This window comes from Ostrea edulis, chromosome 1 (assembly GCF_947568905.1).
Source record: "Ostrea edulis chromosome 1, xbOstEdul1.1, whole genome shotgun sequence".
Taxonomy (NCBI): domain Eukaryota; kingdom Metazoa; phylum Mollusca; class Bivalvia; order Ostreida; family Ostreidae; genus Ostrea; species Ostrea edulis.
The window spans coordinates 33,878,989-33,898,730 of record NC_079164.1 but is presented as its reverse complement, the minus strand read 5'-3'; the positions used below and the strand labels follow the sequence as shown (position 1 = coordinate 33,898,730).

The following is a 19,742-nucleotide window of genomic DNA, read 5'->3' as shown; positions in this document are numbered from 1 at the left end:
TATTACACTCCTTGTGTAAAAAGCTCATATTCATATTGCAAAGGAAACTCACCTGTTTGTCGTGGGTCTGAATAAGACATAATACACATTACTATTGTTTGAATTTTATAAAACGGTTCTTTATATGAAAATGCAAATAACCTTAGCAACGTAAAAGAGGTGACTTGCAATAAACATGTAATGTTTACAACATGTAGATGTACATATAAGCTTAATGAGAATCCTAAGCTAGGTGCTTAAAAGTTACAAAAGTAATTTTCAAACGGTAATGTTCAAACCGCTCTGTTATACGCAACTAAGCTTGACTACCATTCTAATATCAACAAGCTTAGCGTAGGGAGTCAGCCATATACATGATATACGGACTATAATATACTATATATATATTTGGTATCACCATATTCCAGACGTGGAGAGGATATCGGTCTCCATGATCTTTACTAGTAATAAATATCTTCACTACTAATATTGTTCCTGTTAGAAATAATGAGGCATCTCGCCGAAAAACTATCTGCATTTTTTTTTTTACATGAAAAGATTGTTCAACGAAAACAAAATGTGGGGACGGGGAACAACGACAGTAAAACCACGCCCCCTTTCCCTCCATCCTTTGTACGTTCGGAAATATATGTAGTATATACCTGTCATTGTCAATGGTTTGTTTGAAGTACAAACAAATTGAAAACACCATTACTTTTCAATGCGTGTAGCGTGCAGTGGACTGCAAACCATTTTACATTCATGTTTGACACAATGGGAACGTTTATCTAACACTTATAACAGCCTTCGTAAAATTCCTGGCGGTGTTTTGAAGACTTAAAAACAGGGACATCGTCTTCCGTAAACGCAGACCAATGCCAATTAATTGTTAACCTTTTGTCATTTCCCTCCCCCAAGATCATTATTTTCAGTCTTATTTTTGAAACTAAAAAACGAAATCAAATTTAATTGTGTTGACGATGATTCTGAATATCTTGGTCGTTTAGAAATAGTAAGGTAAGCCTAACACCGTTGCGTGCTCTAAATTCCTGTATGACCTACTTACATATATGATTTTGGGGAGGTGTAATCAGTTACTCAATATCGCCCCTCTGAAACACCGATCTCTGTCAACATAACCATGCGCAAGATCTTACTGTATAGTTATTTTTTTTTACTGTGTTGCACACATTTTTGCTGTGTCAGACAAAATTTTTACGGGATCGGAATAGCAGTCAAAACACAAATGAAGAACTCTCATGACTCGTGTATAGCTTAATGACATGGCTTCTAATTATATGCCTCGTTCACACGAAGACTTTAATTCGCATTAAACGTAAGTTTACTATAAAAAATGAAAATGAAGAGAAGGGCAAACTCAGACCCCTGGACGCATCACAGCTGGGTAGGTTATGTTTTATAAAACTTCCCTCTCGAGAATCTTTCACTCATATGGGTACGTCTTCATTGTCGGTAACCCTCACCTCTCCTCTTCGTGCCAGCTGGCACATAAGGCCCCTTGTATGGAGACGTCAACATCGTCGGTAAAGGGCTGCAAATGTTAGGCATATGCTTGGCGCTTACGGTCTTTAAGCTGGGAGGTATCTTTTATTGTGCCACACCTGTTGTGACAAGTGACCTAGTTTTTTGCGGTCTCATCCGAAGGACCGCCCCATTTAGTCGCCTCTTACGACTAGCAAGGGATACTGAGTACCTATTCTAACCCGGATTCCCACGGAAAAGACTCTCTCTCAATCTAAATATTATCTAATGTTTTAGTTTTTAATCATTGTTTCAAACAGTATAAGCATTCACACAACTATTTCATCACAAAATACATTAAAATATAAAATTTTTGAAATATACAATCAAAAGGTTAAAAACAGACCAGTACCTCTATAGATGGTTTTCCATCGAAGCGATTAAGCAAGAGTTATTTCCCATTGGCCGCCATATTGTAGGTTAACATGCCCGGATTCCTTCATTATTCAACCAAAATCAGCCTTGTTATTCTGGTCACTGAGGTGGAGATAAACTGCTTTTCTTATTAATATACATTTGTTAATGCATCTTTTACTTCATAATTGCAATATTGCAAAGATTTCCCCCCATATATTTCTGCCTTACATGTTTGAAATTGGTTGTCCAAAGAGGAAAATCCACCAGTTTGACCTACAAGATGGCGGCCAATGGGAATAACCCCGGGTCAAAATACGTCATATGAAAACCATCTATAATAAAGATTAACATCCACTTATATCATTATACATGTGATAATCGTTATGTACAGACTGTGTCATGACCTCGCACACAGATGAAACTCACCGGACCATAACTCGTCTCCATAAAGAAGAAATTGTTTAAAAGGGATAAACCACAAAACACATAAAATAAGTCATTGTATAAAATAGGTAAGTGTTAAATTATAATTCTAAATTCAAATAAAAGGGTTTTAAAAAACCCAACCAAACAAAAAACAGTTTCCAACTTTAACAATACCGCAAAAAAGGGGGGTCCGCGGAGTTTATGAAATATATAGACATAAACAATACTAAAACACCGGATTTAACTAGATTGAAACAAACTGTGTGATAGTTTCAATAAAGTTAAGCAGAATACAGAATACACACAGTGAATGAAAATATATGTACATGAGACACTACTATCCATGAAAACTAAATAAATGCGCATATATAATATACCGAATGTCCGTAATTCAGAGGCTGATCATCGCAAGAATATCTAAAATACATTGACGAAGCTACTTGCTATATTTTTAACCAAGGGAATAAGCGAATCGAAGCGGGGAAAGTCTAGGTCATTGAGCACATCTTCAAATTCTTTTTTTTTTCAGTAAGCGCTGACATACATAGTTAAGGTAAAAAAAAAAAAAAAAAAAAAAAAACCCACCAAAAAACCCATTACACTTTTGAATTAATGTTGTGGTCGTATATTGCACAAGACTAGCTGCCCTAACAAAATTTTTACCCCGCATACATAAAGCAGTTTTAAAGAGTACATGTCGCCAATGACAATAATAAACCACATAATGAAATAGAACCATTACATATTGACATAAATACGTTGCGCAATAGCTGTAATCATTGCCGGCGAAGGGCTGCAAAATTTGGGCCTCTACTCCGCTTACGGTCTTTGAGCAGGGAGGGATCTTGCCACACATGTTATGACACGGGACCTCAGTTTTTGCGGTCTCATCCGAAGGACGGTCCCATTTAGTTGCTTTTTACAAGCAAGGGGTACTGAGGACCTATTCTATCCCGGTTCCCAAGGGAAAATAGTTTTTTGATATATCCTTATCGACCAATATCAACAATTTATCGAGAAAAAAAGAGTTCCCGCGATTATCGACAAGATCGTTAATTCTAAGGTTATCTATAAGTTGGTCCTTCACAAATGTGCTTGCTATACACAGTACATTCTTATAAACCTGGTGGTTAGGTTGTGCGATTTGATACCATTTTAAAAAAAAAATTGTTCAGCATTAGAAATAAAAATCATGATCCCATTCGATGAACAAGGTGAAGATAACGAACAGTGATCAATCTAATGAATCCTAAAAAGAATACAAAATTAAGAGCAGGGCGAGGACAAAACCCCAGAAACATCAGCGGTTGAACCAGGTGTCTCGTGTTGACCGGTCACACCCGAAGTGAGCCCCCATCTTGATCAAATAGCATTATACTCGGTATGAATCACTTCAGACAGCATTCTACCCAGTGACAGATTTATTCCGGAAAATCTTATTAATCTTTTAGCAAAGTAGATTGTCTGCTCACCATCTTAGAATTGAACAAGGTTGATATTTAATGGCACACCAAGACAAGATCGATTGTGTGAATTTTGTAATTTGAACGAAATTGAGGACGAATATCATTTTATTTTAATATGTCCTTTGTACAAAATCCTCAGATCTGCATATATAAAAAAGTAAACTGGTACAATTGATGTCAATTCATAATAGAAAATAACTCTGTAATCTGGGTAAATTTTAAAAAGCGCTTTACTCTTACGATCTAGCCAAACTATCGTCTAATGTGTATGTTGGTTTTTAAAAACAATGTAAACTTGACTTATAACTCTCTTCATGTATGTCCATCCTCTAATATTCACTCCACTTTTCATATTATATACAGCTTTTTTGTTTATACTCTGTAATTGACTATGTAGTAAGGCTTAAAGCCAATAAACAACACAATACAATTTGCAAAAATATCATGATAACGACCATAAAATTGCCAAATGAAACTTGAAACCCTTGTAACATCAACTTAGGCCTCGGGTTTAAAAAATTGATCATACGGAGAACATACCCTCGCATATCGAATTAGTTGAGAGAAAACACACGATATTAAGGTGATAAGATCCTGTACGTTTTGATCTCGTTGATTTTGGAATATGTTTTGTGATTTCAAATTAGTAAGAGTTACTTGGAATTTCGGAGGATCTGCATTTGATTTAAACCACTTCTAGCAATTATGGGGCAGTACATTTGGCGTTTCTCTTTCACAGCAGTTAATATAAAAAAATTGAGTGAGGAGTAAAGATAGGGACATGGTAAAACATTTCTTGGATAATGCAATATATCTTTTTGTAAGGGATTTTGTAAAATATTGGGATGCAGTATAAGATTGTGGCTGTATGTGTTGATTTCTCAAACTCAACATCACTTTATACTTCCGGAAAATTAGCTAAAATGTTGAAACTCCAAATCCAGTTGAGACAAGAGGCCCACAGGCCTTATCGGTCACCTGAGTACTAGTGAAAAAAGTATCACTACTCCCAAGGGCTATAAAATCTAGAAAACGTATCCTGTTCTGAATATCTAAGCTAAATTCTATTGTTCAGGAACAGTATAAAACAAGATGTATTCTTAAAACTTCAAATCTGGTGCATCGAAATTGTTACTAATTTGGACTCATCCTAGAGTCATAACCCTGGGCTTTGAAATACCCCATTTCTTGTACATCCTTTTCTGCTTTTCCTTAGTATGCATTTAGATTTTATACAGTATCAGCAAATTTTTACATAATTACTATTTACTAAGTTTGGCCCCACCCTAATACCCAAACCCCTATCCCTGGGATCATCAAATTTACAATTTTAGTAAAGGACTGCCTGCTCTATCTAAATATCCATTCAGTTTCAATTTAGTATCAATAGCCCTAAAGGAGATGTTATTTAAATGTTTTACACATAAACACTATATACAAATGTAGTAAGTTTGGCTTCACCGTGGGGTCAGAATCCCTACCACAGGGGTCATGAAATTTACAATTTTGGTAGAAGCTTCCTTGCTCATCATTACTATATACTCACTTTCTCTGCTAGATGCCCAGGAGTAAAGAAGATTTTTAAAAAATACATTAATTTTACGGTTTTTATCGGAAAATTAAGGCCCCTTAGGGTTGGGGGTCATGAAATTTACAATTTCCGGTCTCCTTCACATACATACTACATAGATTGGCCCAGTAGTTTATGAGAAGAAGTTGTTAACGGACGACGACGGACACAGACCAATTGCAAACTCAGGTGACCTAAAATTCAAATTGTTATGGGTTATTCGGACAACGTCTAAATAAATAATACACTTGTACAGATCAACAAAGCAATCCATGTACTGAATGATGAATGGTTCTCCGCACCACTGACTTCTGGATTTCCTCTGCAAAAATAGAAAATATATATATCCTGTGGGTTGAAAAAGAAGCAAACCTCTGTGACATAAGCATGATTTTAAAAAAAAAATTGAACTAACAAAAGGACCGGTACCGACATCCTCATAAAAAATAAGTGGAAAATTACCCAAAAAATCAAATATTTTGAAAAAAACATGTACTTGATACAAAATTACTGTCTGAAATTATTGATTATTATTCATCATTTGCAAAGTAAAGTTCATGTTTTGAATTCGTTTTTAAATATCCTATGCAATGTGCTTATATTCTTGCATTTTTATAAAATTTTGTGAAAACCTGATGATAAAAAGTCTGCAACTTTTTCAGTTCTTTATTGATTATAATGATCTTTCGGATTTGTGAACTTCAATGTATATACAACCTAAAATTACCAAAGAAAAATGATTTCAAGTTACCTGAAAAATGACAAAAATTTCCAGTTTGAGCCTTATTTTTTTAAATCCACCCATGCTGCAGTTGTGAGAGGAACAAGCATGTCAATTTTAAAGTTTCAGTACAACAGCTTAATCTTTATATTTGCAAAATAAGTGCTGCAATCTGAAAGTGACCTGAAAATTCATATCTTCCACTTTTTTCACGGATTGGCTGCTTTTATGCCCAATTGCGGGTCTTTAAGTTCCCTTCACCCAGAATGTCCAATAACACACGCATAATTTGGAGATGTTCGTCCCACGTGTCACTGCAGATGATAACGTCATTGTTGTAGGCTTCACATCCTTGGAGGTCATGAAGAAGGGAGTGAATCACCCTTCGGAAGGTCACTTGGGGATTTTTTTTTTTAAGCCAAAAGGCATCACTTTGTATTGATATAGCTCAACTGGAGACTTTTAAATGCAGACTTTGCATTATCAACTGAGACAATAAGAATGTTGCTTGATATGTAAAGCATTGCCCACTATAAGACCATCTCAAGCAGGATTAGTTGGGATTTTTAACAAAGACAATCAGGCATCAGATGTTGAACGTGTTCTTTCTGATGAATATTTAAATGTCTGATGAATATTCAAATGTCTTAAGTCTGGCAACAAGCCCAGTAAGAATTTGAATTTCGGAATTCTTCATACGGACATTCTGATTACAGTTTTTTTTTCTCTCCTCGATGCAAATAATTCAGAGGAATGAAAAACAAAACCTTCCATCTCTAATCATTTTGTTAGGTGTTGCAGTCTATATTAGATGAATACAAACATGGTCGACCAGGTATTGTTTCATAGGCTGTAGTAATTATAATCATTCAATCATATGACAAAACAATCATTGCCCTTCCATCAGTCAATACGATGCTTTACCTATCCTCCAAGTACAATACTTACCTCTGGGCTCGATGGATATTGTACTTCTCCGAAGTAGCTAAGGCATGGTATAAACATAAAAATGTCAAAGATTGTACAATATTGACGTTGATGGCACGTAGAGGTGAATTTGACGTTCTTTGTCTAGTTTGTTTAATCCAATGCAATCAGAAAGCTCAGAATTACCATATAACAGGTATTTTCTTTGTTGAAAATTTTAGCGATTTGATCCGTAAATGTTGTTGAATTATATACTGTGTTTGCAATTTTTGCGACTGCATTATACCTATATGCACCTACATGTATGAACATTTATATTTTGCGTCTGTAATTTTTGCAGATTGGACAACCGCAGAAAATACCAGTTCTACAGTATCCAATTATATCATCAAGTTAATTTACCTTTGTGTTTTTGAACAGGCTGAAGCAGCAATGTAACACGCGTTGTCTGGGTCTATCTCCAAACAGGAGGGATCTGCTCAAGGTAAATCAAATATTCAGTTAATCAGGATAATTACTGACACATTTTAAACATACATTCATATATTATTTGAATGGCAGGAAGAAATTTTGATTTATTCTCTTCAATCAACGTAAAGTGAAAAAAAAGAACTTACACTTGTAGATTTCGTTGGAAAAATAGGACGTGTTTGGACAATTCGTGATGTTTCTCTCCGAACAAGATTTCAACTGATCAAAACTGACATCATTTATGAATGTCCGGTAAACTGCACAGTAATCTACGGAATAAGAACTAGAAATCTAGATACAATTTCCTGTTCTGAATATCTAAGCCAAATTCTAATATTCAGCAAAAGTATAAAAACAAGACTTAAAAGTCCCTAAAAGTGTCTATACTGAAAGGCTTTACATGATTAATATGATATAGGTAACATTAATACGATACGACTAATTTGGACCCATCCTAGAGTCAAAATCCGGAAGTTGCAAAATTCACAATTTTGGTACATCCTATTATGCTTTTCTTAAACATGCATTTACCGATAGTTTAAAACTCTATCATCAAACCTAAAGAAGTCTTTCAAATGAGAAAGACAATAATCATTGCTACAATTTAGGCTCCACCCTGGAACAAAACCTTTAACCTTAGGATCATGAAATTTACAATTTTTGTAAAGAACTACCTGCTCCTATTGAATATCCATTTTGTTTCAATTTAGTATCAATAGATTTAAAGACGAAATCATTAAAATGTTTTACACAGATTCACTATACACCAAGTTTAGCCCCACCCTGGAGTGACACCCTTCATCCGGGGATCATAAAATTTACAATTCTGGTAAAGGGCTACCTTTTCATTCTAAATATCCGTTTAGATTCAATTTAGTATCAATACATGTAGCATTAAAGAAAGTTATACTTATACCCCGGGGATTTTGAAATTTACAGCCTCCCTGCTCTAAATCACTATGCATTTAGTTTTTCTTAGTTACAATGTACACATGCAGTTGTTGAGAAGATATTTAAAAATTGGTCAATTTTGGTTGTTTTTCCCCGCCCCTAAGATGCAAGAATTCACAATTAAATTAAGTCATCGTTGTTTTAAAGATGCTTCATACCAAATCTGAAAAGAATTAGAATGGTAGTTATCGAGATAAAGTTTTAAAAATCTTGAATTGTTAACACGTTTAATCACTGATCATTTTGGTCCCACCCTGATACCAAAACCCCTACCCTTGGGATCATGAACTTTTACAATTTTGGTAAAGGGCTATATGCTCATTATAAACATCAATTTAGTTTCAACATAGTATCAATAGCATTAAAGATGTTTTAAATAGGGTTCTAATTGTTTACACGTAGAAAATATATAGCAAGTTTGGCTCCGCCCTGGAGTCAGAACTTCTACCCTGGGGATCATGAAATTTACAATTCAGGTAGAAATCTTCCTGCTCTACACCATTATGCATTTAGTTTTCTTGTACATGTGTGGTTGTAGAAAAGAGGAATTTTAAAATTGGTCATTTTTGACAGTTTTTGCCTCGTCTCAGGGGTGCAGGAATCATGACCTTTACAATTTATGTCCCTCAATGTGGCCCATGGGCCTCTTGTCTTAAAAGTAGGTCAAACTCGAAGGTCAAAGTCCAAAGGTTAGAAACATTAATACGAGCCCTATCACTCACTATCTAAATGTTAAGAGTAAAGTTAAAGTTTTGAAAATTGGGTCAAATTTTGAAGGCCAAGATCACAAGGTCAAAGGTCACGTATGATATGTAGGATCTTACCATAAGGAATCTTTATGCAAATTATGAAAGCTCTACCTTAAATAGTTCAGGATATACATGTACATGTATTGAATAGGTTCAGTTTTAAAGTACAAATTCAAGTCCGAGGTTCATCGTTGGAAACTCACGATCGGTCGCAGTCCGTTTACCTCCCGTGGGATACAACGCCGATATTTTTCGCATAACTCATCAAAATACATGACCTTACGTGACCTATCGAGGACCAGTGTGAATCGCCGTTAAAGGGGCATGGACACGATTAGGACTGAGATGTTATTTTTCCGTTTTTATTGTTTAGAATACTTAATTAAGATATTCCTAATTGTAAGCAAAGATTTGGATGTCAGTTGTCGAGGTATATGGGAGATACAGAGCTCACAATTCTTTGTTATGTAAACAAGGCTCGTGTGTGTTGGTGGTATATACCACAGGGTAGTGATATGCGTCTAGTGCATGCATTTGCCGCTGACTAGCATCCTTTTGCGAAAAGAGAGCCGAGTGCGTCAGCCTCTCCTGCCAGTACATAGCCTCTACATTACCAAGACTCCATTAGTGCCTCCACGTTGGCAGCACACGGATACTGGCCTCTCTCGGGACCAGGCCGAACTAATGGGGATCTGGGAGTAGCAAGGGCCCCATAGATGCAGTGTGTAGGCCCACCGGCGTGTGGACACGCCCTAGCACTCATCAACCTTGCCCCAGCTATGGGAATATAGCCGACAAGACATGATGTCGAAAATCAGGGATGATTATCTGTCTAGGAGAAGGAAACCTCCGATGTAAAACCCGGATAGGTGAGGTTCGCAACCAGGGGTGGCAGCTTACCTAGGAGAAGGACACTCCGATGTAAAACCTGGGGGATGGCATCCAATAGTCTTTAAAAAAAAAGATCGTCATCTAAGGGAAGGAAAACCCCAACAGAAAAACCACCTCAATGAGGTTGAGCGTAGGGCTAATCACCCGACCTCATAAAAAAGAAGTGATTACGGAAACTATGAACAAGTCAATAAGAAGTCGTGGGGTAAGCATAGCTATCGAGCATACTCCAAAGGATGATTTCATAGCGGACAGAGATGCAAGCATGATGTCTACGAGCCAAAGCCGAAAGGAAGTTCGCGGACAGAGGGATATGCTAGCAAGCCCCAAAAACATCGTCAGGTTGGGATCATGGAACGTAAGAACTATGTACTCCACTGGAAAAACCGCACAAGTAATAGCAGAAATGAAGAGATACCACCTAGAATATACTTGGAATAAGCGAATGCAGATGGACAGATTCTGGAAAAATCAGAACCCAGACAGGTGAAACGATACTGTATTCTGGAAGAAAAGATAACCATCACAGTAATGGAGTTGCTATTGCTATATCAAAAGAGAAAGTCAAGACATTACATGAATGGGCACCCATTAACGACCGCATCATAACTGCCAGGTTCTGGTCAAAGTATATAAAAACAACATTAATACAAGTGTATGCACCTACCAATGATGCAGAAGAAGAATCAAAAGATAATTTTTACGAACAACTACAGGGAGTCATAGACAACACTCCACGCCATGATATTATAATTCTAACTGGCGATATTAATGCAAAAGTAGGTAACAAACAGGAAGGAGAGGATGGAATTGTTGGAAAGTATGGTTTACACTCGGAAAGGAACGATAATGGAGAAAGATTTGCATCATTTTGTGCCATCAACAACTTGGCAATATCTTCAACAATGTTTAAACATAGAGACATATACAAGCAGACATGGACTTCAACAAATGGTCAACACAAGAACCAGATAGACCATGTAGCAGTCAATGGGCGCTTTAAAAGATCTTTGTTGGATGTCAGAGCACACCGAGGTGCAAATGTCGGATCTGACCACAATTTAGTCATCACAAAAGTAATGCTTAAACTGCACAAAATAAGAAAGAAACCAACATCTTCAACAAGATTCGAGACATGCAAACTTAAGGTACCAGAAGTTCGGAAACAATTCCAAATAGAACTGAGAAATAGATTTAATGCACTTAGTGAAGACAACACCATAGGTCCCAATCCTGATGATATAGAAGAAAGATGGAACAACATTAAAACTGCATATAATGAAACTGCCATAAACGTACTTGGGTATAGAAAAAGGAAAAACCAGGAATGGATAAGCCAGGGCAGTTGGAAAAAGGTAGAAGAGAGGCGAGTTCTAAAGGGCAAAGTAGAAAGTGCAAGGTCAGAGAGATTAAGAGCTAGACTAAAAGAAAAGTATGGGGACAAAGACAAAGAGGTGAAAAGAAGTTTTAGAAAAGATAAACGACAATGGGTAGATGACATGGCGAATGAGGCACAAGAGGCAGCAAACATCGGAAACATGAAAACTGTATATGATGTAACCAAATTATTGTGCAACGAACGTCCAAAAACTGTTGAGGCAGTAAAAAACAAGGAAGGAAATCTCTTGACTAAAGAGGAAGATATAAGAAAAAGATGGATGGAACACTTCAGCGAAGTGTTAAATAGACCAGACCCTATTGATCCTGCTGAAATACTAACAGGGGAGTCCATCGAATTAGACATAGAAACAGGTCCACCAACAGAAGATGAGATAAGGAGAGCATTGAAAAAATGAAATTAGGCAAAGCTCCAGGTGTAGATAACATCACTGTAGAAATATTGAAATCAGACATAGAAACAACTGTCAAGGAACTACACAAACTATACAACATTGTCTGGACAACTGGAAAAGCTCCCAAAGATTGGAGAAGGGGACTTATAATAAAGTTAGCAAAGAAAGGTGACCTGACAAACTGTGGAAATTAGAGAGGAATCACACTAATAGCAACAACTGCCAAAATAATGGGGAAATAATAATAAAAAGAATTGTATTTGGTGTAGACAGACATTTGAGAATGGAACAAGCTGGATTCAGGGCAGGAAGAGGCACTACGGAACAGATATTTGTCCTACGTAATATTCTAGAACAAGCTATAGAATGGAACTCCAACCTCTATCTATGCTTCGTCGATTTTGAAAAAGCCTTCGACAGCGTACACAGGGAAACCCTTTGGAAGATCATGAAATCTTATGGAATACCAGACGAAATAATCAGTATGGTTAAATTAATGTATGAAGACAGTGAATGCGCAGTTGTTGATGGAAATGGTACAACAGAATGGTTTAATGTTAAATCTGGTGTCAAACAAGGATGCAACATGTCAGGTTTCTTGTTCCTCCTGGTAGTTGACTGGATAATGAAAAAGACAACAGCAGATAACAACTCAGGCATAAGATGGAATATGACAACAAAATTAGACGATCTAGATTTTGCAGACGACATCGCTTTATTATCCAGCAGCAAAGATCAAATGCAACAAAAACTGAACTCTCTAAACAGATACGCAGCAAGAACAGGTTTAAAAATCAATACAGAAAAAACCAAAGTTATGCGTCTAAATGCTGCAAACATCACACCAATAACCATCAATGGGAACAACATAAACGATGTGGATGAGTTCATTTACCTCGGAGCAACAGTAAGCAAGACAGGAGGTACTAATGAAGATATAAGAAGAAGAATTGGCCATGCAAGAGTAGCATTCCATAAGCTACGCAAGATCTGGAGCAATAACCAACTCAACAGAAAAACAAAAATGAAGCTCTTCAGCTCAAATGGAAAATGACAAAAGGGGACGAAAAACTTGTAGATACCTTCCAGCACAAATGTCTTAGGACGATCTTAAAGATCTGCTGGCCAATGAAAATACCAAATGTAGCAGTTAGAGAGATAGCAGGAGTAGCAAAGATCAGCACTATGATAAAAACACGCAGATGGCAGTGGATTGGACATGTGCTACGGATGGATAAAAGAACACACCCATATGTAGCCCTTAGTTGGACACCAGAAGGAAAAAGAAAGAGAGGAAGACCGAAGGAAACGTGGAGAAGAACAACAGAAAGAGAGAGAGAGGAAAGAACTAGGTTTTGGGTCATGGACAGAGGCAGCAAGATCAGCCCAGGACAGAAGTAAATGGAGAGGACTTGTCCATGGCCCTATTCTCCACGAGGAGAGAATGAATTAAGTCAAAGTAAGTCAAACAAGGCTCGTGCCATGATTTTGTTTACATAGGTTAAATATACATGTACTAGCAAACGTTCGTTTAAAGCAAAGTTTTCAATTTACTAGTTAATTCTGAACACAATAAAACAGTTTTTAGTGCTTAGCACAGATCATTTTGTTTTAAACATGCTATTTTCTATTAAGCAATATACATGTATATGTAAACAAAAAACGTGGTACGAGCCTTGTTTACATAACAAAGAATTGTGAGTGCTGTATCTTACTTGTAACTCAAAAACTGATATTTCAATTTTGGTTGACAATTAGATTACTTTAATACTTTTATTGAGTATTGCAAACAATAAAAAAGGAAAAATAATTTTTTCAGCTCAACCGTGTCCATACTCCTTTAAGTATTCCCGGAAGTCAAAGTGTCAGCAGTAATGGCGGTGCCTATGAAAGTGTGTGTGTTTTGTTGTGTGCCTCTATCAAAGATTTATAGATGAAAACTCCAGATTTTACACCCAATGTGGCTGATTAATTTTTATAATACTTCACTTTAACATGTGCAACCCCCCTTCGGAAATCTGGGATCCGCCACTGGTATGTTTATTATCATCACTGATACATAGCACGCGAATAAAATCCGTCATGCATGATACAATTTAACAAGAGGCCCATGATCCACATCGCTCACCTGAGTCACATTGGACCATATTTAAATACCATTATTTTCCTATATATTCGCATGTAAATCTTTGATCCCTATTGTGGCCCCAACCTACCGCTAGGGGCCATGATTTTTACAAACTTGAATCTGCACTATGTCAGGAACCTTTCATGTAAATGTACACTTCTTTGGCCCAATGGTTCTTGAGAAGATTTTAAAATATTTTCTCTATACTTTTGTATGTAAAACTTTGATCCCCTATTACAGCCCCATCCTAATCCAAGGTACCATGATTTTAACAAATTTGAATCTGCAGTATGTCAGGAAGATTTCATGTAAATGTAAACTTTTCTGGCCCAGTAGTTCTTGAGAAGAAGATTTTTAAAGATTTTCTCTATATATTGGTACGTAAACCTTTGATCCCCTAGTGTAGCCCCATCCTAACCCTGGGGGACATGATTTGTACTAACTCAAATCTGGACTGTCAGAAAACTTTCATGTAAATCTGCACTTTCCTGGTCGAGTGGTTCTTGAGAAGGCTTTTAAAGATTTTCCCTATATATTTGTATGTAAAACTTTAATCCCCTATTGTGGCCCCATCCTACCCCCACGGGTCATGGTTTTGACAAATTTGAATCTGCACTATGTCAGGAACCTTTCATGTAAATTTGTACTGTTCTTCAGAAGAAGATTTTCAAAAAATTTTCCTTTATATTTGTATGTAAAACTTTGATCCCCTATTATAGCCCCATCCTACTCCTGGGGGCTATGATCTTAACAAACTTGAATCTGCACTATGTCAGGAAGCTTTCTTGTAAATGTAAACTTTTCTGGCCCTGTGGTTCTTGAGTAGAAGAGTTTTAAAGATTTTCTCTATATATTAATATGTAAAACTTTGATCCCATATTATGGCCCCATACTACCCCTGGGGACATGATTTGTACAAACTCAAATCTGCACTATGTCAGAAAACGTTCATGAAAACTGCACTTTCCTGGTCGAGTGGTTCTTGAGAAGACTTTTAAAGATTTTCCCTATATATTTCTATGTAAAACTTTGATGCCCTATTGTGGCCCCATCCTAACCCCGGGGGTCATGATTTTGACAAACTTGAATTTGCACTATGTCAGGAACCTTTCATGTAAAGAAGGTGTTGTACGTCTCATGTTAATTTTCCTAAAGGTGTTGCATGAAAGATCGATAAAATGAAGTTATTCAAATATATGATAAAACCAATTGGAACGTATGTCTTGATTCAGTAATTTTTGAAAATAAGTTTAAAAGACGTGTATTGACAAAATTAGCCAAAATATTTCGAGTTTAAATCAAGCAATAAGCGATATATATGATATTTAGCGTTAAAATAGAGGGGTATCCCCGAATGTCAGAAAAACCGCCTCCGTGAAACAAAATAAATTTAGCATGAACATGTTCTTCGAGTTTTCCTCTAAAAAAAATTGTTTCACGAGGTCATTTTTTGTAAATTTATAAAAATGGAAACGACTTCATTGGTATTATTTTCAACTTCACCTGTACGTTAATTTTCCTTAGTAATGTATGGTCTACTGAGTGGTTCAGTGGATAAGGGCGTCGACTTATATAATAACGACCGGGTTCGACTCCCTCACGAACACATTTTTAAAAATTATATTACGCTTTCCATTTAATTTTTTTTCTTAATTGAAACACGTTCCTAGGTTTTTATAAATGTTTCATGTCAAATCTCTGTTTATTACCATGTGTCGAGTTTGAAATTAGCTTCCAACCTGGACACTGTTCAGTTTGTGAATAGGACTCTCAACAAACACGCCGAATACAGCACGCAATATCTGTGTTTTAATAGTCAAGGCTGCTAACGAGAACGTTTATGTTTTTCTGAATGAAAGTTGTTGACAAAGGCATGGTGCCTTTTACGAAAAACCGTTGTGAACTATGCAAAGCTTTGGAAGAAGAAAAATTAAGGCCAAAAAAGGTAAATTACCGTTAAATAGTTTGAGTTTATATGTATTCCAGTAGCAAATTGCTATGTTGAATCAATTTTTATAGGTGCATGTACTTCGAATAATGTTGAACTTTATTAATGTGTATCAAACTTCCCATATTTTGTTTTGTGGTCAAAGTCATGTACAGTTGCCAACTGTTGGTTGTAGAAAATAATACATACGAGTATAAGAGCGTTTGGAGTGTAGTAGTATAGAATATTAAATATTGATACACTCGTAACATGTAGCCGTATACATTGTACCTGATACTCAGAAAAAAAGAAGACAATTTAATTTTCACGATTTCAAAAATTTGTCTTTAGACTACATGTATAATGTTTTGACACATAAAATGTAGTTGGTTTGCCCTTAGTACTGGGGAATCCTTCAGGTATTTAAATGGCAAATACGCAATGAATATAAATATGAATGAAGGTCAGTTCTACGTCAAGATTGCTGGCACGGAGCTCCGATTAGGGAAAATTCCCGCTTTGGTGCAACACCATCTTTGTTTTGTTCTTCAGAAGAAGATTTTCAAAGATTTTCCCTTTATATTTGTATGTAAAACTTCGATCCCCTATTGTAGCCCCATCCTACTCCTAGGGGGCATGATTGTAACAAACTTGAATCTGCACTATGTCAGGAAGCTTTCATGTAAATTTGTATTTTCCTAGCCCAGTGGTTCTCCAGAAAGAGATTTTGAAAGAGTTTCCCCTATATATTTGTATGTAAAAAAAAATCACCCCCTATTATGGCCCAATCGTAACCCCGGGGGTAATGATTTTAACAAACTTGAATCTGCACTACGTTAGGATGCTTTCACGTAAATTTCAGCTTGTCTGGCTCAGTGGTTCTTGAGAAGATTTTTAAATGACCCCATCCTATTTTTGCATTTTGTGATTATCTCTCCTTTGAAGGGAACATGGCCGTTCATATGAACACACTTGAAAACCCTTCACCCAAGGATGCTCTTGGCCAAGTTTGGTTGAATGTAACTTAGTGGTTCTGGAGAAGAAGTCGAAAAAGTGAAAAATTTACAGACGGACGGACAGACGACGGACAACAGGCGATCAGAAAAGCTCACTTGAGCTTTCAGTTCAGGTGAGCTAAAAATAAGATGCAAATTTGAATTAAAATATGGTCTTGCAATCCCGTTTGCATGTCATTTTGTAATTATCATAGTTGAAACATCAATTGTGTTTACACGAGAGAGGTATGTAAAGAGGTCATAATTACTGGTTCAAATTGTGCCGACAACACAAATTACGACAGTAACTTAATACGCAAGTTTAACATATCTATAGACCTATAAACCGAAGAAATACCAAGTCAGTTGAAAAACACATTGCTCCCGTATGATGAATAAAAGTAGCGAGACTACGAGTGCTGAACATGTAGACCTACATATACACACTAACATAGCCTCGTACACGGTAGTAAAAGCTTATTAACACAGGCTTTCCCCTCTCCAGTCTTTATAGACACAAATACACCCCCCGCTTCAATAATACAGATAAAGCATCTCGCTGAAAGCTTTTGTAACTTGTCCAACTTAAACGTAGTCAAAATCTTCGCTTCGAAAGCATGTTTTTCTATGCTCCAGAACACTGAAGATAAGGAACTTTTTCATTGGTTGAATATCGCAATAAGGAATGATAAAGCGACCAATCGCATATAGATGCCGAGACACACCTTCCAGCGAAAATATTGGTGTAGTGCCCCAACGGGAGGTAAACGGAGTGCGACCGACAGTGGATTTTCGATGATGCTCCAAGGTTAAGGTCATAAGGTTTAAAACTCTGATACAAAAGAAAAAATCATGTCCCAAGGATTTTAGGAAAGCCCTATCACTTACTACTTAAAAGTTATGAAGAAGGTTAATGTTTCAGACAAGACAAAATATGTCTCAACTTTAGCTGCAGGGGCATAAATCAAAGGCCTGAAAGTCGACTCGTTTTTCATTGTCAACTGGAATAGGTAATCTTGAAGTAGCAAGATAGTAGGAATCGAACTAAATATGATTAAGATAACTGAATTTGAATTTAGTTCTACACCTGGTGTAATCATCGTCGGAAACCCATGGTTGGTTACGCTTCGTTCCTCTCTCCATCACCCGTGGGTTCATTCATTCCTACTCGCTCGTTCTCATGAATAAATATTTTAAAATATCGTCCAATCAAAGTAATCGTTATAGTAATGGAACTCTTCTGTTTTTAAAGGTAGCACTAACTTAACTTTGATATCACAGCAATTGTATACCGAAATTGAGCTGAAAGCGTCTTTTTGATAGGACAAATTCGCTTAGGGTTTTCCATGAGCGGCCAATCAAATTGCCTCATTAATTATTCATGAGAACGAGCGAGTAGGAATAAATGGACCCACGGGTGATAGAGAGAGGAACGAAGCGTAATCAACTGTGGGTTTCCGACGATGGGTGTAATATACATTTATGTATCACATCAAATTTCAAAGCGAACGAGTCCGGTGTGGAAAAAAGGTTTGCCTCATTTGGGATGAATACTGTATGAACATTTACCCATATCCTGCGGATTAGTGTTGAAACTGAAGAGATACAAGGGGAAAAAAGATTGAAACATAATCAATGTAAACTAGGGTGAAGTTTATGACACATAGTAAGAGGAATCAACAGATTTATTTCATAATATATGAAATAGCTAAAAGGCTAACATAGAATTTATGCTTGAATGGAATTAAAAGCCATCTCATTTTTAATCTAAATGTTAAGATATACAAGTATTTAGTTTAGAAATGAACTGCCAGAAGTCCTCCCTATTTAGAATTGGAGTGCTGCGGTCAGTAAGTCTTTGTTAGTTAAGGAGGTACTACTCTACATCGTCATAAAGGCTGACTTCTTTTTAAAACATGGTGGAAAATATATAGATATCAGCAATATTTGTCTATATATTTTTAAAAATTTCTCACCTAAATGAGTAGCTCAGTAGGTTAGAACGTCGACTGCTGAACTGTAGATCGCGTGTTCGAGTCCATGCAGCAGGGGTTTTAAATTTTTCTCTGATTGCTTTCAACTAAAACTGTATTTTTTTTTTTACTAAATAAATAAATTTGAAAGTTTTCAGTTTCAAAATATTGTTGAACATATCCTCAACTTTTCATCCATATCAAATTTCTCTGGTGTAGCATACCTCCTTAAGAAAAAAAAAATCAAACATGAGATATTTTAATTGTTGACTTCATAATAATAACATGAGTTATCGTTGTTTTATACATATCACACTCCCTGTTGTAAACACACATACATGGTAAATGTGTAAAGACATGTACATGTGCGTTAATGATGTCTCGCTGTGTGTGTGCATGTGCGCGCGCGTGTGTGTGTGTGTACACCACGTGTGTTCCTTTCATTCTCTACCCATAGGTGTCACTGCTCGCTAACACCACCTGTAAAACGCTTTGTAAATTCTGATACAAACGTTTAACTTAATTCGCTTAATCAATTTATGATGCAAAATTTTAAGATAAAGTTGTTTTATTGCTTGTAAACAATTCCCAAATTGTTGATTTTAATCAAAATTAATGATTTCCACCCGAGTTTTGGCGTTATCTTATCTACATTAATCATTCTAATTCTTGAATTCCGTTCTGTTCCGTTTTCCGTTCCGCATTTTAGCAACATCCCTTTCGATGAGTCCACAACGGGGCGTATGAATCGGTCGTAATAGAACCATACCATTTTCAAACATTCACCATGTTTTTCTACTTAAGAAAGCGAGATATTTACTTTCTTTACTACAAAATATCTACTTATACACTAACACTTGTTTCATGTTTAAGGAT

The 19,742-nt window shown here is 36.4% G+C and overlaps 1 protein-coding gene across 2 annotated transcripts in view; it reads right to left on the bottom strand.

Annotated features, from left to right (window-relative positions):
- Positions 1-1,747: 1,747 nt before the first annotated feature.
- Positions 1,748-19,742, bottom strand: part of LOC125659240 (uncharacterized) — a 44,007-nt gene continuing 26,012 nt past the window's right edge. Inside the window, exons 1-4 of one of the 2 annotated variants that reach the window (XR_008797649.1) lie at positions 18,870-19,359; positions 7,606-7,728; positions 7,391-7,463; positions 1,748-5,662 (exon numbers count right to left, since the gene is read on the bottom strand). Coding sequence is in view for 1 of the 2 variants with exons in the window: in XM_048890851.2 (XP_048746808.2) it covers positions 5,572-5,662; positions 7,391-7,463; positions 7,606-7,728 (287 nt within the window). In the remaining variant the exon portion in view is untranslated. Of the gene's footprint in view, positions 5,663-7,390; positions 7,464-7,605; positions 7,729-18,869; positions 19,360-19,742 lie in introns of those variants that run through there. The other variant, XM_048890851.2, reaches the window with a different exon arrangement.